This window comes from Aptenodytes forsteri, unplaced genomic scaffold (assembly GCF_000699145.1).
Source record: "Aptenodytes forsteri isolate BGI_AS27 unplaced genomic scaffold, ASM69914v1 Scaffold46, whole genome shotgun sequence".
Classification (NCBI taxonomy): Eukaryota; Metazoa; Chordata; class Aves; order Sphenisciformes; family Spheniscidae; genus Aptenodytes; species Aptenodytes forsteri.
Genome location: NW_008794774.1, coordinates 1483809 through 1503707, shown reverse-complemented (window position 1 = coordinate 1503707; position 19899 = coordinate 1483809). Strand labels below are relative to the sequence as shown.

General features: G+C 36.7%; 1 protein-coding gene across 1 annotated transcript in view; it reads left to right on the top strand.

Annotated features, from left to right (window-relative positions):
- PTPRD (protein tyrosine phosphatase, receptor type D) overlaps positions 1–7888 on the top strand; it is a 301312-nt gene extending 293424 nt beyond the window's left edge. The window contains exons 35-37 of the mRNA XM_019470759.1: positions 938–1092; positions 5309–5444; positions 7801–7888. Coding sequence (XP_019326304.1) covers positions 938–1092; positions 5309–5444; positions 7801–7869 — 360 coding nt within the window. The 3' untranslated portion in view covers positions 7870–7888. The remainder of the gene's footprint in view (positions 1–937; positions 1093–5308; positions 5445–7800) is intronic.
- Positions 7889–19899: the final 12011 nt, after the last annotated feature.

Sequence of the window (19899 nt, the reverse complement as noted above, 5' to 3'; positions counted from 1 at the left end):
CTTTTAAACATTTCAGCTGTGCAGATTGGCAGTGTCAAAATCGTCAAGAACAATGTTTGAAAATTCAGAACAAATTTACTTCATCCATTTGTATTGGATTTTTTCTATTTATGTGTCCTGACCGTTTACACATTAAATAGGCATACAGCAGAAGTTGGCGTTTAATACTTCCAGTGGCTTCATTATAAAAATAACCATGCTGCAGTATTCTGCAGTTTTAAACAATCCTGTTAGTATTCTTAACCAAAGGGAATGAACAGCTTCAGCCAACTTGTTTTAGAGAGGAAGCCCTTCTTCTCGATTTTTGACTAAGTCCAAGCTGTTAGTGAATGAAATTACAATGATTGAAGAGAAGTTTATGGTTTGTTAAACAACTGGCTTGTCTTGACCCATCTTTTTCCAGGCAAATGTCCACCTCATAGAAAGCACCATACTATTAAAGATATCATCTGCAAAGAGGACAATGACTAAATAAGTCTTATCAGTGAAGATATTCCTGCCATGCAGTAGATAGGTATATCTAGGAAATGGAGAGTCAGATTGGATGGCCTTATTCTACCTGTTCTGTATTTAAAGGAATTTGCAGTCCACAGGATGCAAAACATAACTTACCAAAAAAAATCATATAACCTGGTGAGATTGTTATGTCTTTAGCCTCAGACAGACTTTTTACACAGGCAGAATGTCATACAACTCTCCTGTCCAGTGCAGAAGGGAATCTATGTAATGTTGTTAATGAAACTGCACTTCTGGGCCAACGTGTCCAAAAGCACCAGCCAGTACTGCAATTGAAAGAGTCTTCATAAACATGATCTTAGCTGTTCCCCACCTCCTCTCAGTGTCCCTGTTTTGTGATTGTCTTTCTGGTTGTTGGCTGACTGACTTCCAGCCGCTGGAACATGCTTTTGGAATACATTATCTGTGTCTTTTGTTAAAGGATGGCCAGTCCCGAACAGTGAGGCAATTCCAGTTCACTGACTGGCCAGAACAAGGAGTGCCAAAGTCTGGAGAAGGATTTATTGACTTCATAGGCCAAGTGCATAAAACAAAAGAGCAGTTTGGTCAGGATGGACCAATTTCTGTTCATTGCAGGTAAGTTAAAAAAGCCTCAAAACAACTCATATGCAGATTTGTTTTCTTCTAAAGTTGATTGCTGATTGCAGTCAAGGTGTATATGTAAATGGAATTTCATAGGTGAACTGTCAGAAAATGTAATCAAATAGAAGATCTAAAAAGGAACACATAGGACTGCTTTACGAAACAGGAACTGTTCTGCGATATCCCATTTACACAGAAAAGGTTCTGAAATATGTGGACGCACATGATTTTTTCTTCACTTAAAAATGTCTCTAAGGTGGGGTAGAAACAATCTGGTCAGTGCTACACACAGAAAGCAGTAGGAGGAGCCTTATCACAGGCTGCTATATCTGATACTTCTTTTCCACTGGTAATAAAATTGAGGCTGTCACATTGGTGGGAATTATTAGCTGTAAACAAGCAAGTTATACCTCAGTAGCACATTAGTAGCAATCAAGATGAGACAAATAAAAATGGTAGCTATCTCAAGAAAGGGAATGGAATAGAAAAGTGGTGTTTAGAAACTTTGCCTGTCAAAAAATCATTGAGGTTTGGATTGGTGAGTTCTAAATTCAGAATGTAATGCCCATTTTTTGATGTGATGACTTCCCTCAATTCCTTTACAACTGATATGCGGTGAAAACCGCTTGCAGGGTGTGTAGGAATAATCCAGGGTGGACTTTTTTAATATTCCTGTATTTTTTATTTTTTTTCTCTACAGTATTCTAGAGTCTATAGCAGATGGCCAAAACCAATATCTTTATATTTTATCTCTTATTTAATAAATTGTTTTCTGTAAATTCCATTAGGATTTTAGATACTCATTTTTGTAACATTAAATTATTTTTGGTAGATTAAATATTATTTATATAGCAGAGATGCAAAATACTGATACAGGTTCCAAGTTCTTCCTGCAAGCCAAGTAATGCCCCAATACTATCATGAAGATAAAATGAACAAGTTTACTAGAGCATATGAATGTACAAAGGGAGAGGGATTCTTGTCCTTCCAAAGTCAGGAGCAACCTGAAGTTGTTAAAACACCAGTGTGTTTTAACAGAGTTCCTTATGCTCCCCTAATCTGAAAGACTGACAAAATAAATGTATTGGACTACTTGAATCCTACTGGGTTTGTGTGCCTAAAAATTTTTATGGCCTGCTAAGGAGAACAGCATTGCAGAGCAATGTTTGGGATTCATTTGGCAGGGGAAAATGAAGGACAACCATGATAAGAACAAGCCTTATTCTTCCTGACATTAATGAGTTTTGAGAGCAGAGGAGTAATAAGCAATATTTATGCCTTTATGCAGACATACATAAGAAAGCAAAGTGATGGTAGTCTTCTAAGTTCTTTGTACCATGCAAACTTGTCTACTTGTGACTAGAATGAAATACTGCTTGCAGTAGGTTATGCATCCCTTCCAAATGGGTGTGATCTTTCATGCTGAAATTATGGAGATTTCTGCCATTGACTTTGGTAGAAACAAAGTCAAATCCGGTATAATTCATCATGGTTTGGTCTTTAAATGTCTTACCATCATTGTGACAACAAATTAGAGATTGGTAATGCTAATCATCATTATCAATGTTAGTCAACTTACATGAATAGGAAATGTCCCTAGCAAATTAGTAAGTTTATTTGTTTCTTCCAGGAAGCACAAGATCCTGGGTACCTGCACTTTCCTAGTCTTTGTGGAATTACTGTAATAATGCCTCCATTTTGTACCATGATGAGTTTTTAAGGATTTCTCTTCTACAGAGAAATTCTTCAAATGACAGACTCCCCTAGTGCCACTTTCCAGTGGTTTCCTTCCCACTCTACACATTTTTCACAAGTTTGCTTTCTCTGTTACATAGGAAACCCCTGCCACCCACAATTTTAAAATGTTCTCCTTCTCTGGCATTTTTACAAATAGATCAGTGTGTTACAATTTAAAAATTTCTAACCTCATCAGGCAGTTAATTAAAAAATAGTTAAAAGAGCAAAGGACTGTTCATCTTGAAGCAAAATTTTCACTTCAACCAATTTTAAATGTTTATACTTTGTTATTCCAGCTTTTAGCTGGAGAGTAAGGAAGACCACTTCTTCCCAGCATGCATTCAAGATGTATTTTTAACAACAAACTCTTCCCTCTTATAAAAACATCAATACTTCCTCATGGCTCATTAAAGCATCCTAACTTTGGTTTCTAATTGTTTAAACTTTGGTGAATCATACTACATCATGAAGTAGTGCTGTCAGCATTTACTAAATTCAGGATTCTTTAAAACCTATGTCATATTGCTTCGTTATATGTCATGGTAGAACTTAGTTTGCTCTTCAGCTTGTGCTGAAAGAAATCAGCTGATCATTAAAATGCTACTAGTACTTATGAGGACTTCCATCACTCTTTAGAAATCCTAAGCATCTTCTAATAGGAATTGATACAATGTTAAAATATGCTTGCCCCTTTAGGGGAACAGGGTCAGTTTCCTACAGGTTTTACCAAAATACTACACTTGATGGCTAGTTAGGATTTGCAAGTATTGAGATCTTTTCATATTAGTCTGTCTTCTTCATTAAGTAGCTTCTCCAGATACTTTTTCATTCCTTAAGAACATAAGACAACAAATTAATTCCCTCTTTTTGCTGAATTAAAGACTTCTGGGTAGGTTTTTTAAAGTAATAAAAATTTGACTAATATGTGAGGCTAGAAGTCCTCACACATATTTAGCAAATCATATTTTTTTTGTTGGATATCTTTAAATGGTTGAGCAGCAGCAAGGAGAATGGAAAATGGTTATCTGCCTTCACTCTGCTGGTCACTTTCTGGGCTACTTGGTTTAGATCACACTGTTGTCATCTCTATAAAGTCCAAGCAGGTTCCAATGCTATTTTTCCAGGATTTTTTCAGCATGTTTCTTAAACATTAGCTTTCTAATTTACCTCATCAGGGAAAGGAGACCTTACACTCCAGTTGCTCTAGATGTCCAGGACCATTGTCGTCACATATAGGTAAACCAGCACTGAGAGCATGATATTTTGTCAAGTTGTGTCTCAATTGTCCTTTTCCTTCAGCTCTCCAAAGGCGCACAGGTTATGCAAAATTGCTAAATCCAATCACATATATTAAATAACCCTAGAGGTGCACTGATCTAGACCAAACACTAAAATACCATCATACAATTTGGACATTCGATTTTCGCACTAGTCTCATGAATTCACTGGATCTCTGTCATAGTCCATACCAACATTCAGAGTTCTTCAGTCTTTCCCTGCTGTTCATGTTCTTCCACTCTCCTGTCTGGTGAATAGGTGTCATAAATCTCCAGCTTTCCAAGCCTGTCTGACTGCAGAAAACCTTGTGAAATTATTAGCATCAACAGTGAGATGATGGAGTGCTTAATTTCCACCCATACAAGTTCAGACTTGGAATATCTTTTTTTCTGTGTAGTTACCTGTCTCTTTGTCCAAGACTCATCCTCATGAATAAGTGATTGTTTAATTTTAATAACTGACAACTATTGGCTCTATTGATTACAGGAATTTCTACCACTTCTTGGGGGTTTTAGCTAATAACAGACACCCAAGACAGAACAGAGAGCAAACAAGCCATATATCAAGGAAGACATTTCAGACTAATGTAGACAGACATGGTGTACGTATATCAGTATTGGAAAACTAAAGATCCAGACTGCCAGACTTGAATAAAAGCTGTGTCTGAAGGTTTCTGTGTATCCGTTATTAAAATTGTAGTGTGTATGAACAATTTCAATATTAATTGAAAATTCACAGACTGTCTCTAACTCAAAGTAGAAGGTAAACTAACACACTGAAGATGCGCAAAACAGGGCATATACGTGAACGAGCTAAAGTAAAGCAAGCAGTAAAAAACATTTTGGCCTCTTTTTCTCTTGTCAATTCCAGCATAGGTCATCGGCAACAAACGTTCTCATTTTCCTTCACCATGCACTGATTACTGTATATCTGGATGAACAAATCAAGTCACTTTGCAATGAAGACTGGAGAGTCAGGAAGTACTTAGTAGCATGTGAAGTTTGCTTGAGCGCAATTATTCTTCCAAATGCAATGTGGTAGTTTGCTGTGGAATTTTGCTTAGTGAGCCTTTCCCCATATAGAAATCTGTACACATATGGTGTGTTGTAACCACAGATAATTTGTCAGCCAATTCTTTCAGCATTAACTGTCAATTAACATTCCTTTTTCCCTTTTTTTTCTTTTATTGCAACAGTGCGGGTGTTGGAAGGACTGGAGTATTCATAACCCTGAGCATTGTGTTAGAAAGAATGAGATATGAAGGTGTTGTAGATATCTTCCAGACTGTCAAAATGTTAAGGACGCAGCGGCCAGCCATGGTACAGACAGAGGTGAGCAAAACAGTATCCATATACAATGGTGATGGAAAAGAAGGGGTATTTCCACAGCCAAAAAATGCACAGATAGAGACTGTGTAAAATGTGCTTACATTTATATCTTAAGTCATATAGTGACTATATGACTACAGTGTAAAATCTGCCATAAAGATACTGCAAGGACTATTTCCTGTTATAGCAGTAGATACTGCAGGCTGGGAGAAAAAAAATCATTTCAGTAGTGGATCCTAAATTATGGTAGTTGAGGAAAACCATTTTCCAAGAAGCATTACCCATTTTTATTTGAACCTTTGTTTCCTGGCAGAAATGTATGGTATTAAAGAAGGAGACAAATTGTTTCTGCAGCTGGATCCACTGATTTTTTTGTTCTGGGAGCAAAATGTTGTTCATGGCTTCAGACTGACACTGTATTATTTTCATGGTTTTCTTGATTTTGTGTCACCAAGCAAGTGGCTGTTTAGCCTGAAAATCATAATGGTAAATTTCTGTGTTAGCAAGAGTGCCATAGAGAAATAAGGAAAGGGATCAGCTAATTTCCTGGGCCTGGATGCTTGGAACTGTGTCATGTCATAAAGAATACTTAAACATTTTCAGTTGTGCTTAATTTCTACTTAAACTTCTAAACAGGAGACTGGAACTAAGCCAGAGCCAATAGGTTAGGAGAACCAAGCAAAAGGGCAAGAGAAGGGCAACATTTTAGGTCATACATTTATTTAGTAAAATTTGACTGACACTGGTCTTTAAATTACAGTCTGTGAAATTTAAAATGGTTCCCCAGAGTTTGCCATTTTCCACAAGAAAATTAAACTTGTTCAATAAAAGCTGGGTAGTCTTATTTTTAAGAAGACAACTTCATAAAAACTTATATGAAAAATAAAGATATTTATTTTTAATCTTGTCAGTTAGCCAAGTAAATCACTGTGACCAAACTGAAGAGTTAATTCCATTTCTTTTCCATTACCATCATTCTTCTGGATATGCAAAATGAAAAATGACTGCTTTCTGTCATTTTCGTTCCACAAAATAAGTACAGTATACAGAAAAACTATGCTTCTTGGAGCCTACCTGAGAAATAGAGTTCAGCTATGCAATATATTCTCCCTCCTCCTACTTTGACTTATTTCTGTATGCTACCCTTCATCCCCGCTGCTGAAAGTAGAAATGTTGTGTACTCATTTCTTTCAGGATTCTGTGGAAAACAAATCTCTCATTCAGTAGTATAAACTGCCAGGAAATCTAATCCTTATTCAACAAAGCACTTGAACTCCCTGTGGACCACACATACACTTAAAATTTACGCATGTCTAATGCATTCTCCCACTGTTCCAACAGGAAGCAGAAAAGAACTATTAATGATCATACCACTACATTGAAGCAAATATCTGATGAGTTTTCTGGTCTCCAAAAGAATTTTAACTGTGATCTTAACAAGTATAACCCATCTGGGGTTACCACATAGCACTATCAGATAAATAAGCAGACCTTCTTGATATTTTGGATGGCTTTCAGAAGCAATTTCTTTTCTTTTTTTTCTTTTTTTTTTTAACATTTAAACCCTGAGTGGCAGTTGCAAATGAGTACACAGACGTGCCATTTTAGTGTAAGTGTGCATTATCACATAAATGAGCAAAAGGACTGCTGAGAGGGGATGAGAATAACATGAATGCCAAATGTTGGATTGACCAGAGGTATAAGCAAATCTCTCACCACACTGAACTTTGCTTCCAGGTGTAAGTTGAAATGCAATCTGTTTCATGTTAATAAGGTGCTTTAGCAACATAGTTCTCTCTTAGGCCCTTTTCTTGCCACAGGCTAAGATACCTTCACATCCTCATCAAACCCTATATTACTGAAAGGTTGGGATTCCCTTTGCTTCCTTAACGTGATTTTTAACCTGGTGGTTCTCCTACAGCATTCCATATTAATGCTGTGACGGATTTTGTCACTTAGAGTGTTGTATTTGCTACAGAGTTAATTGGATATTTTGCTACTTATTTTCAAATACATGGGGGAACAGTGTCTTAGCATGCTCCCAGAAGAAGAAAGCTTTATGCTGATGTTATATTAACCCAGAATAACAAATGGTCTGTAGGTGGGTATATAGTCTCTGCAGAAAAAGAAGCTGCATTCTGTGGAAAATGTTACTGCATTAAATGAGTGTGTATCTTCATCTATTGTAACTCAGACTGGTTTTCTGTTGATGTCAGCAAGAGAATATTGCTGAACTGCAGATGCCTCTGTGGTATATTTGTCTGTAGCCACAAATTATTCACTCTTAGTTGAAAGAAAATAGAAACCAACCAACAAGCTGGCTTTTTGATGCTTTTGTTTTCTATCTTTCTTTCTCCAGGATCAATACCAGTTCTGCTATCGAGCCGCACTGGAATATCTGGGCAGCTTTGATCACTATGCAACATAAAAACCAGTCGTGGATTTTTATTGCAGGCCCTTTAAGATCCAGAGAGCCGCTTCTGAGCCATACAATGTGCTTTAGAAGTACTTCTTAACTCTTAGCTAAGGAGCAATTATTGGGGATATATAAAATAAAAAACAAACAAAAATAATGGGGATATATAAAACAAAAACAACAAAAAAAAAACCCTATTCCATGTGGACCAAGAATTCACAGTTTAATAACCTAACCATAATAAAAGAATCCTGACCACTGAGGCGTCTGAAGGATCTCATTTACAGATACCTCAAGGGTTCGACATTGGTTGAAGTTAAAGGGAAGAGGAAATTATCATCTTGTTCAGGATTGCATGCTTTTGCAAAGAGGAATTTTGAGAGAACTGCAGTCAGTGCAAGATGTTTGTTAAAAGGTTGGGTCCTGGCTTCTCAAACAAAGCAGACTCTTTACTTCAACATCACCCTTTCCCATCATACTGCTCATCATAACACTTTAGGGAAAATGTGGGAATGTTTAAAAAGAAAGTCCTTGATTTAGTTTTTTAGTATTGTAAAGACACTGCTGACCTGTGCTTCATTTTTAACTGTGTAAACTTTTTCCTTTTTTTAACAAGAGTTTATCATTCAATGAAGTGAATTAAAGAAAAGGTTACATAACTGTTAATCTTTTTGTTTAAAAACTGTAGATTTTTTTTAAACTGTAGAATGGTTATCTGTAATATTGTGCTGTAGAAATGTTAAATAATTTGAAAATTTGCACATTTTTGTGCAGTCCTATATTTATCTACAGTACCACAGTCTTGTTAGATATTACTTTTACAGTTTTGTTTGGTTTATTTTTCTTTAAGAAAATATTCATTGTAATCAGTTAAATCAGAATGGGGCTTTTTGGTTTCTTTTGGAATCAACAGGGAGGCGCAAAGTATAAAGATGCTGCTAACACACACACACACATGCACACATACGCACATGCGCACCCACACCCTCTCTCTTTCTATATATGTAAGTATATGTATGTATTGCTGTCTACCCTTGTCTAACTCTCTGTATAGTTACAGAGATACAGGTAGGTAGACATACACATAAACGTATCAATTCTTCCATACCTGGATTTATCAAAGCATTGGGAAAGTTTTTCAGCATACTACAATTATATTAAACTACTGTTTGATCATCTCTGCATTTCCAAGGTCCATAAGCTTCTGTTTCAAAGGGAAGTGAGGAATGCACATCATTGATATTTGAACATCATCTCTATCCCAAGTAATATTTCTATCCACATTGCCACTTGAGCACACACACACATGCAGACACATGCACACACGCACACAGAGTATGTGATTTAGGCTTCCAGTGAAGTTCAATATTTGTAACACTATAGTGCAATAAGAAATCATATTATTAAATGTAGGAGGTGTGCATGTGGGAAAGGTCAGTGCATATCCCTTTAGGAGGGGAGAATGTTGTAATATACTAGGTATTAAGATGTTTTAAAATTGTATTCAATAGTATACTGTCTGTAGTGTGCGCTATATAATTTACATTTATCGTATGTAACAGGGCAAAGCCAAACACACATTGCTCTGTGAAATCAAACGTTTTGTGGCTTACAGCATTGTTTGGGGATGCTGGGTTTTATTTTAATTTTACATTTAGAGTGCCTTATATTTGATGCCTATTTTGAATAGCATTTCTTTAACTTAGCCTTCATTTGTATTTAGTTCAGTTTGTTCATATCTCTGTTATTCGTTTCAAACATTTTAATACATGTATCAGACAATTTTGAAAAATATGCATTTCCAGTTTCTAATCAAGTATGGATGGTAATAAATGATAACCCAAAACATGTAGGTAGTCAAGGCCCTTTATCTTTCTGTATTTCCAATAACAGACCAGCCCACAAATGAAAAATCTATTTCTCGTTGGCTTTTCAAACGCACTGTGTCACCGGTTATAGTGTTATCATTGCAGAGATGTAGCAGTACACTAGCAGTACTTGACAGTAGCAGTGCTCATGCATCTTTTTTTTTTTTTATTTTGGGCCAAGTCCTGCTGATTCATTTGTGTCAACAGATTGCTAGTCAAACCATTGCTTTCAGTGGGAGGGTTCATGTAAGGCTAGCAAGACTGAGCCCACAGGATATATTTGAGAATGACACTAGATTTTCTTCCAGGGAACAAAGAAAATTCTGTAAACAGCAAAAAGTACTTTTTGAGACTCTTAATAGGATGCCATTTACATTGACCCTGGTTTCCATCATGCCTTCTGCCATTGTCAGTACATGAGTATCAAAGGAATTCTTTCTTTGGGGTTTCCGATAGGAGCATTGGTATGGCTTGTCAATGTGACCTCAACTTTTTTTCTTCTTCTTCCACTTTTCCCACTACTAGCAGAAAGAAAAATATGAAAGACCAAACTCTAGCAAGCATTGTATTTATGCACTTTTGTAAAGAAAAAAAAAAACACAAAAAAATCAAAACAAAAATATAAATATATATATATGGAATAGAAGTATTATAGAAGGCTACCTCAGAATGAGATTCTATAACTTGCATCTGAACCAGAGAAGAATGTGCACTATGTTTCTTTTTCTTCTTCTTTCTTGATTTGTATTTTAAAATAATTATTGAAGTGCCAGGTTATGTGTTGTCATGTTCTTCAACTCAAATGTAGGGGATCAGAAAAACACAATCAGAAAAGCATCATTTTGGAAACATAGACTAGGGAAGATTCTTGCACACTAGATCTGTAAAAGGATCAGCGCATTCTCCCTAGCAGACTGTCTTGCAAGCTCCAAAGAAAATGAGGGAATTAAAAAAAAAAAAAGCAGAGCCAATTTGTGAGGAAAGCTGTTGTACAAAAAAATATTCCTTTTAGTTTTTATGGTTCTCAAGATAACTATTAGCATCATTGATGTGCATTCCACTTTCTGTATTCCTATATATAGTCATTCTACCGTTAATTTAAATCGTGAACATCTTTGTATACATACATCATACATTTCCAAGCTTAAAATTGGTTTCATCAGCGTAACCAATACGGTGCTATTATTTACGTTTGTATGTGTAGTTATGTCTAATTTTGTAATTAGTTGCAATGGGTAAAAAAAACCACAAAATATATAAAAATTATTTATACAGAAGTTTAATTTAGCTCTTTTTTAAAAAATTATTTGAGTCATTAGATAGTGGGCAGGATGGCTGGGGGAAGGAGTGGCCCTCTAGGGAGATTTGCACTTTCTATATATACCTTTGTACTATGCACTGCCCTATTGATTCTACACCCAATAATGTTATAACTTGAACCCATCTGTAAGAAACTGCTTATAAAATCCACTTGTGTATATTTAAATGACACAGAACATGTAAAAAGGAAAAAAAAATGTTTGCAATGACTAAAAAAGCAACTTTTTTTTTTTCCTTTTGTTCTCTCCTATTTTTCTTTATTTTTCTTTTTTCTTATTTTCTTTTCCTTTTTTTCTTTTTTTCTTTTTTTTTTTTCCTCGGTGCCCTGATACTCCACAGATATCAGAAGGCTGCAGGTCTCATCATAACCATCCGTTATGTGGCTTTGCCATTCAAGCTTGGAGTGTCTTTACAAAGATAATAAAAAATTGTGTTCTTTGCTCTTGTTTTGGATGCATAGACTGAAAAATTTAAAAAATTACCTTGTAAAATGGCTTGTTAAAAAAGATACAATTACCTCTAGTAGTACGCGTAAATGTTTTACAGAATGAAAGGCGTGCTTTTTATTTTCTTACTTCGTTACATTGGTGGCGAAAGAAAGTCTGTATGAAAATCAGTTCTTTGCTGACACAAGTTCCATTTGTTACAAATGAATTCTAATAAAATGTCAGTGTTATGCAGCCCTGGTCTTCTTTCTTAAGCAGTACTCTTGAATTCAAAACTTTTTTGGTCCCTCTTGGTGATAAAGGAGTTTAATTGGAACTACAAAGCAGTCATTAATCTTCTTAACTAGCAGCTGGACAGTGGAAAATTCATTCTTAGGTTAGCAAATATATATCATCTTCAGCAGCAAATTTTGAGCCAGCATAGGCAAACCGTTTGGCATAAATTCCCATAGCTTCATGAATTTAATTGAAATTATCACACTTTACATGCCTCAGGAGTTCCACTTTGTGCTTTAGAAATGTATCATTACACTGAGAAAATAGACTTCTGTCCATTCATAGGGGCAACCCAAAGAGGGCAAAATACCCACATATTGGGGGCGAATTGTGAATTTTTCAGCCCTGCAGAGTTGGCAGGTTCTGGAGTAAATCCAAAGTCACTGGTCAGATTTCAATTACTGAAATTGTGGCAAGCAGTTGTGACAGATTTTTGATTCATTTGTGCTCTGCACTGCATGTGCAACAAGTGCAAACGTGGGTCTGTGAAGCTGCTATCCAAATACTGTGCAAGTGTTTTCAAACACTTTGAAAAAGTTTTAGGTGAACATGCCACGTGTATTGAGGCAAGCTGCAAGGGGCATGGCATGGCAATCTAGTCAAGGAAAACATAAAAGAGTCTTACTCTCTTTGTTTGTTTTGAAAGAAGGCAGGTTCTGTCTCCAAGATTGCTTTGTTAGTAAGGGAACACAGTCTATTAGCGATTAGTATCAAGTACGTGTTAATAAAGAATTCTCTGTGTTGGAAGGATGTGCAAAGACATTAACATTAGACTGATTTCTAAGAACTTGTATTGTTCTTAGCCTAATTTCCACGTTAAGATGGTGATAATAGTGTAAATGTGAAGCCTTGGTGTTCTTACAGAGTCTTATTAATGTTTTTCGACTGACTTCCGTGGATTTTACAATTACTGCTTTGCAGGCTGCCTTTGGCTTGAACCTTTTTTGCATAGTCTGTGCAAGGTGGTTTAAAGCTGTGTTATGTAAGGGTTTCTTTAGCTGTCTGAGTGGCTTTAGATGGTGCCCTTTAATGTCAGCATTGACTTCTTTGGATTTTCCTGTTCTGTGTGTCTAGCATGGGCCAAAATAAAGTGTGAAAATGAATATTGACGAAAAGATTTGGCTATGTATGGGTTAATACATTTTAAGTTAATGGGTTTTAACAAGACTAGTTCTAATTCATGCTTCCTTCACACAGAAAAAAATATTTTTGTCATGTACTTTGAGATCATTGAAGTTAAGAAATGCTGTTGAGATGTGAAATTAACCCATCCTAAAGCAAAACAATAGCTACAGACTTTCAAACACAGTAACATTTGCATCTTTTCAATATTATACAAAAACCTGGACCAGATTCCCAGAATCTGTGGTGTCTTTTCACTCTGGTATCTCTCAAAATGAGACAGCCGGTCCTGATTCTAGAACAAGAAAGGATTTCCATCTGTGGTTTATACTTCTTTTCCTACTGCCCACTTCTCCCAGTCTGTGTGAGCTTAGGACAAAAGTGGGCTACTGGTAAAGGTATAAACAAAGTATTGAAAAAGTACTGATAAGGAATATATAGAAAGAAATTTTTCACTAACCAGAGTGTCCAGAACAGGTCACTACCCAACAGATCAGTACCCAATGAAACCTAAAGAACATTATAGCCATCACGGGTCAAGAAAGGGGCAGAAAAATGTTCATAGAAATTGCTGAGTCCTTCTTGCTTCAGATGTGAACATGACCTTTTTTTTTCCCTCCTCTTAACCAGCTTTATGAGCAGAATGATCTTTAGTTACTTTTCACAGACTTTGGAATTTTGAGGAAAGTAACCAGCAAATTTGCTGATGTGTAAGCCAACCTACCAGTGATAAATGACTTCCTCTTCCATAAAACCCAACATGAAAAAAAATACATATCTTGCCTGCGGAGTTGCTGAATTCTCTGAAATAGCCTTGCATTTTGAAACCTTGAAATTTAACATCTTCAAACAATCAAACTTCAACAATAGCATTGGATCAAATTGGCAAAAATGTCCACAGAAGGTACCAAATGGTATCAATATTACTTGCACTGTCAAAGAGTATCTTTAAAGCCGTTTCAGAAGTGTGATATAGTGGTACTTTTCTCATTCTGTCACTGTGCATGGGGAAATGAAACACTGATGGGGTATGAGGCTACGTACCTGTAGCAAATTTGTATTTTAAGACCTGTGGCAAATTTTTAATTTTTATTTTATTTTGTTTTGTTTTGTTTATTTTTATCCTATTTTTATTTGTTTATTTTATTCTATTTTTGTTTTATTTTTAAGGAGGGAATATTAATGCTGTGCTACTGACTGCAAATATTTGGAAAGCTATTTAATTCAAAAACTGAAGGACTTGAATAATGTAGTTGTACTGATATTCACGAGAGAGTATTTTCTCTTTACACTGTCCTGTGTGTTTTAAACAAGCTGGTTCTGTCCTCCAATTCTCCTTATGAAGGGTACCATAGTAGGATGCAGAATATTTTTCTATCACTAATGCAATGAGTCAAGATGGGAGGAAACATCTGCCAACTAGCTTTCAGAGGAAAGCAGAATGATAACCTGCAAATGAAACATTGTAGTGAATAGAGATCACTTTGCATCTAGACTATAAATAGGATGCTTTTGAACTCAAAACGCATTCAGCTTGCTTCTGTCAGCAGAAGTCTTTATTACTGTAGCAGGAACAAGCAAACAGCCTTTCTTTGCCAATAAAAGCAGTTCATTATGTATTCAACAGCCTTATTGGATCTAGAATGTAAATCTTTAAAGTCAAAACTGCCTGGAAATGCCTTTCCTTCTCTCATACATAAAAACAAAAGAACAGAATGTAAGATTTTCTTCATTGGAAGAAATTATTTGAAACTACATGAGGATTACTATACTTCTGGTCTTCAAAAATCCAGTTTGCTCTTGAAATCTGGTAGAGTCTAAAGGACTTGAATAAGCCCAGCGTTCTACTGTGGTAGACTCTTTACAAACACACAGCAAGTTCTCATCCATACAGCAAAAGAAAAAAAACCATCATCTAAAGGCTGTACATGTCATTTCTGAGTTCATGAAGCAAATCGGTGTCATCGCTAACTCTGAAGCCAAGCCAACCAGCTGGCACTACCACTACGAGGCATCTTATTCAGACACCGTGGTAATTCAAAGTAAGCACACAAACTGCAAAAACCAGTGACTAATGTTGAGTACCCGGTAACTTGTTGAACACAGATCTAGCAAAACAGCCATCTTTCACTGACAACAATAAAACCACGTACTTCTGTTCCATATACATAAAATATTTATCAAGTTAATACAACATCCTCTCAATAGTCCACACTTCCAAAGAACATTTTGCAAACATTTTGCACATTCACGCCTTCTGTTTGAACTCCTTTTATTCCATTTCCTCTGTAAAAGTTTGCTATTCCCTTTTCATCAAATGCTTATACTTGTTCTTTGACTGTTTCCTTTAGAGCTTAGTCCCTGACAGTTTTAGAGAATTGGTACCCAATTTACAGCACCATGCAGAAAACTGGAATGACAGAGTAAGACCCAAACCTACATACTCAGCCTAGAGGGAGCAATATATTCGGCTACAAAATCATTCTTAACCATTGTAGAATGTGGCTGCAGAATAGCTCTTATGTAATGAGTAGACAACAGAGCAGCCTTTCAGCATGGTGAAGCAGAGATCTCTCTTGGATAAAGAAGAGGAAAAACGTGGACACCTATTTAGCTCTAATATAGGTATGGGAAATAACATAATATTCCAAGTGGTATTTTGGGGTGTTTTGAGTTTGGTTGGCTGTGTTTTGTTTTGGGTTGGTTGGGGTTTGGTGGGGTTTTTTGTAAAAGGCAATATTTGGTTGTATTGAAAATCAATATCAATAAGGAGTGTTTATTTTTATTGTACTGGTTTTGGCTGGGATGGAGTTTATTTTCTTCATAGCAGCTCTTACGGTGCTACGTTTTAGATTTGTGTTGGTAACACACCAATATTTTAGTTATAGCTGAGCAGTGCTTACACGGTGTCAAGGCCATTTCTGTTTCTCAGCCTGCCCCACCAATGAGTAGGCTGGGAGTGTACAAGAAGTTGGGAGGGGACACAGCTGGGGCAGCTGACCAAAGGGAAATCCCATACCATGTGATGTCATGGTCAGCAATAAAAGCTGGGGGAATGCAGGAGAAAAGGGGGATGTTCGGAGTTACGGCATTTGTCTTTCCAAGTAACAATTACATGTGATGCCCTGCTTTCCTGGAAAGCGCTAAACATCTGCCTGCTGATGGGAAGCAGTGAATGAATTCCTTACTTCACTTTGCTTGCGCATGCAGCTTCCAATTTACCTATTAAACTCTCCTTTATCTCAACCCATTTTTCCCACTTTTACCCATCTGATTGTCTCCCCATCCCACTGGGAGGTAGAATGAGCAAATGGCTGTGTGGAGCTTAGCTGCTGGCCAGGGTTAACCCACAACATTCCGTTGCTGATTTTTATTGTCACTTGTTACTTCCAAGGCTGACATGGACCAGAAACTGTAACTAGTGCTCCTGGGGAGCCAATTGTAGAGAAGACAGAATGGGAAACAGAATGTTACCATCTAGAAACGGTAGATAATAAGGTGTGAGGGATAAAAGTGCAACAAATACATTAACACTAACATTCATTGACTAAAAGTCTATTTCTACAAATTCTATAGAAAAAATACAAGTCTGCAAACAAACCTCACAGGCCATTGGTGCCTCAGTTAAAACCTTGCTCTTACACGTTACTCATATGAAAGCACCACCAGCACTGGTCTGTCTGGCTAACTGAAGAAGTAATCCAAAGTGAAGGGTCTCTAGGAAGAAATGAAAGAGCTACCATCCTTCCTGCATGCTACTCCTTAGGTCAAATGCATGTACAAATACAAGTAAGATAAGAGAATGCATTTCAAGGCTTTTTTTAGTAAGTTTAAAATTATGAATATTTATTTCTTAAATACCAGATATAAATGAATCATCTTGAAGTAAACAAAATTCTGACTTCAGTAGAAAAGATTTTTTTTTCTATTTTTAGCTCCTTACTCATAGGATTTTAGCTAAGTACTATCAAATAAGTAATATACCCAACAAAAGATATTTGGTAAATATTTGAGATTTGGTAATTTTTTAAAGGATGTATGAAAAAAATCCGTGTAGCTTTGTTATGTCTGAACCACTTAATAAATGTACTCTTTAGAAGTAATGGAAAATGAACATAGGTGCTCTGTGCGCAGACAGGATTCTTCATCTCTAAAAATTAAGAGTACTCAAACTGAAATCATGGAGATTGACTGGAATTAGAACTACAGTTAACTTATTCCTTAGAAGTGTTTTTGTTGCATTAATATTTCTTGCCAATGTCTTCTGAGGACCCAGCTGGACATACTCCTTCACCTGATTACAAAATTGATGTTTTTAAACAAGTAAAGAATATTTTGTGTGATTTTGTTAATTTCATAATTGCTAAGAGTAAATTCTGAAAGGGCTAAAAGGCTAGTTACATGCTGAGAGTTGCATTCTTTTATATATACAAAGTCTGTTCTTCTACACAAGATATTACAGAAACAAAAGTTAGATCTGCTTTTGCATTTCAGGGTTTTGGAAGTGTTTTATCAAATGAAATGTTAAAAGTTCAGTCATGTTATGAGGAAACTTTTGCTTATAAGTAAATTTGCACATAGAAGTGTCATATAGTTTAATTACGTACTTGGATTTTTATTGTTTTTTTCCAAAGGAAGAGAGAGAGATGTATGAAACAAACTCTGTTGATGGCATCCACTCTAGGTAGTTGCTAACATCATTCTAGTATGGTTTATATTTTGACCTTGCCTCCCTTTTAACAGCTATAAGAGGGAGATTAATATCAATGTGTTTTGGCTATTTTGACAGAAATATCCTTTGGGCAAGGATTTTACTTGCCTATAAGCACATACCTACATTGATCATTATAAAATAGCACAAAATTATTATTATGCTAGAGAATCAAACAATATAAATTCGGGATCAACAAGCTCAGACAAATCATTCCAAAATGGAGGGGCAGTGAAATTTAATGCAGGCACAAGCTTTGCAAACAGAAGTTCCTCACTCCCTCCCTCCCTGCTTCCATCAATGTAATAGGATTTTAAAACTATTCTTGACCCAAGTTATTTTATCAAAGGGAGGAGACAAGAAAGATAAGTAACAAAAGACAGCCTTAGCATGATCACATTAAACAGACTGGAAAAAAGAAAAAAAACCAGATGGTGACTTTGTTTCAGCTTGACACCAGTTAATTATCAGCTTTCAGTATCTGAGAGAAAAGCAAGGTGAGATGGAAGCTTTGAACCAGATAACTTGATGGCTTTATGGCAATACTTAGCATGAAGTGGTTTCAAAAAGTTGATGAAAGCTTTGTCCTTCGACCTGCATGAACATACAACAAAATAGATAACTTCTTCCAAGAGGCATGCAACGTCTTCCAAATTCAGAAGGGCAAAAGATGTAAAAAGAAGTATGGATGTTATAGCATTTCCCATGGAGCAGAAGCTGAGTGTTTTCTGATCCTGTATGTGGTATACAGTGGCTGCTGAATCACTTAAATGTTCCCTTGAGTCAGGAAGGTTTGAAGAGGCTACTTCTGAACCAAAAATCTGACCTAACAGAACCGTGTGGTATATCTGTTCTCCATGGCAGAGCTGGAGGATCTCATAAACAAAAGGCTTCACTCATTATAGAATTATGACAGGTTTCTCAGCCTCTTCCATATTTTATCTTTGTACCTTACAGTCCATAATGGCTCTTTCTCTAACAGCCCTATGGTATACTGAAATATTATTCATTTGCTGTGCCTGCAAACTATGTAATATTGGCCTAACTATGCACATACCTATTTGCCTACTCAGTATTTGAAGTCAACACTTAAAGTTTCTCCAAGACTATACTCAACTGTCAGCTAATTGTGCATAAGTTTGCCACTAGGACTATTTTACATGCTGATGTATCTGACATCCAATGCAACAGAAGTCCAGCTCTAACTCAAACCAGGACTCCCACAGAATAATTCTGAAAGTAGCTATTCCCCTGCTCTAGTTTCCAGTCCTGTCCAATACTGTAGGTATGTTCAGAGCAAATTTAACAGAGACAGCTAAATCTTGCAGTGGGAGATGGAGTACAGATTTTGGCAGGCGACACAGATCTCCAGTGGCAAACTGGTAGGTTCCTGACCGTTCTGGAGTAGCTCTCTTTTCTTTTTCCACCTTTCTCTTTGCCCAAGTTAGGGCAATGCTAATTAGCAAGCCATTTCTTAGCAGCGGCCTAAGGGCTTTTCTACATAAGGGTAAAAAGAGAGGAAAATCTTCTACCTCGTGTCATCAGATGAATTTGGGAAAAGCCTAGCAGACTCACAGCAGTTGGTAGCATAGGGTGGTGGTAAGATCTTCATTTTCCTCTCAGAGCTTACGCAGTTCCTGTATAAGAGCTGCTGTCCATCAGGGTAGTAGCGAAGCAACTCAGTTGTGTTTGCACCCATCTGTGTAGACATGGTTTAGCTTTAAACTCATGTATTTTAGGGGTGTTGTAAGTACTAGACTCCTGGCTAAGGATTACACCAAGTGTCAGGGCACCCAAGAAATTGGGCTTTGCTCTTCCCAAGTGATATTTAGGCTTGAAGTGATTAAGAGCTGCATCCTGTTAAAATTCTCACTGAGTTTTATTCCAGTAGGACTGCTGAGATCTAGTTGGAGGTCTGTAACTAATGATGTACCCCAGTCAATACTGGGCCCAATGCTGTTTAATATCTTTGTTAATGATCTAGATGATGGGGCAGTGTACCCTCAGCAAGCTTGCTGATGACACAAAACTGGGAGGAGTGGCCAGTGGGTTGTGCTGCCAATCAGAAGAATCTCAACAAACAAGAGAAATGGGCCAACAAGAACCTCATGAAGTTCAACAAGGGAAACTGCTAAGTCCTGCACTTGAGGATGAACAATCCCAGCCATTCAGTTGGAAAGCAGCTTTGCAGAGAAGGCCCTGGGGGTTGTGCTGGTTTTGTCTGGGATAGAGTTAATTTTCTTCATAGTAACTGGTATGGGGCTATGTTTTGGATTTGTGCTGGAAACAGTGTTGATAA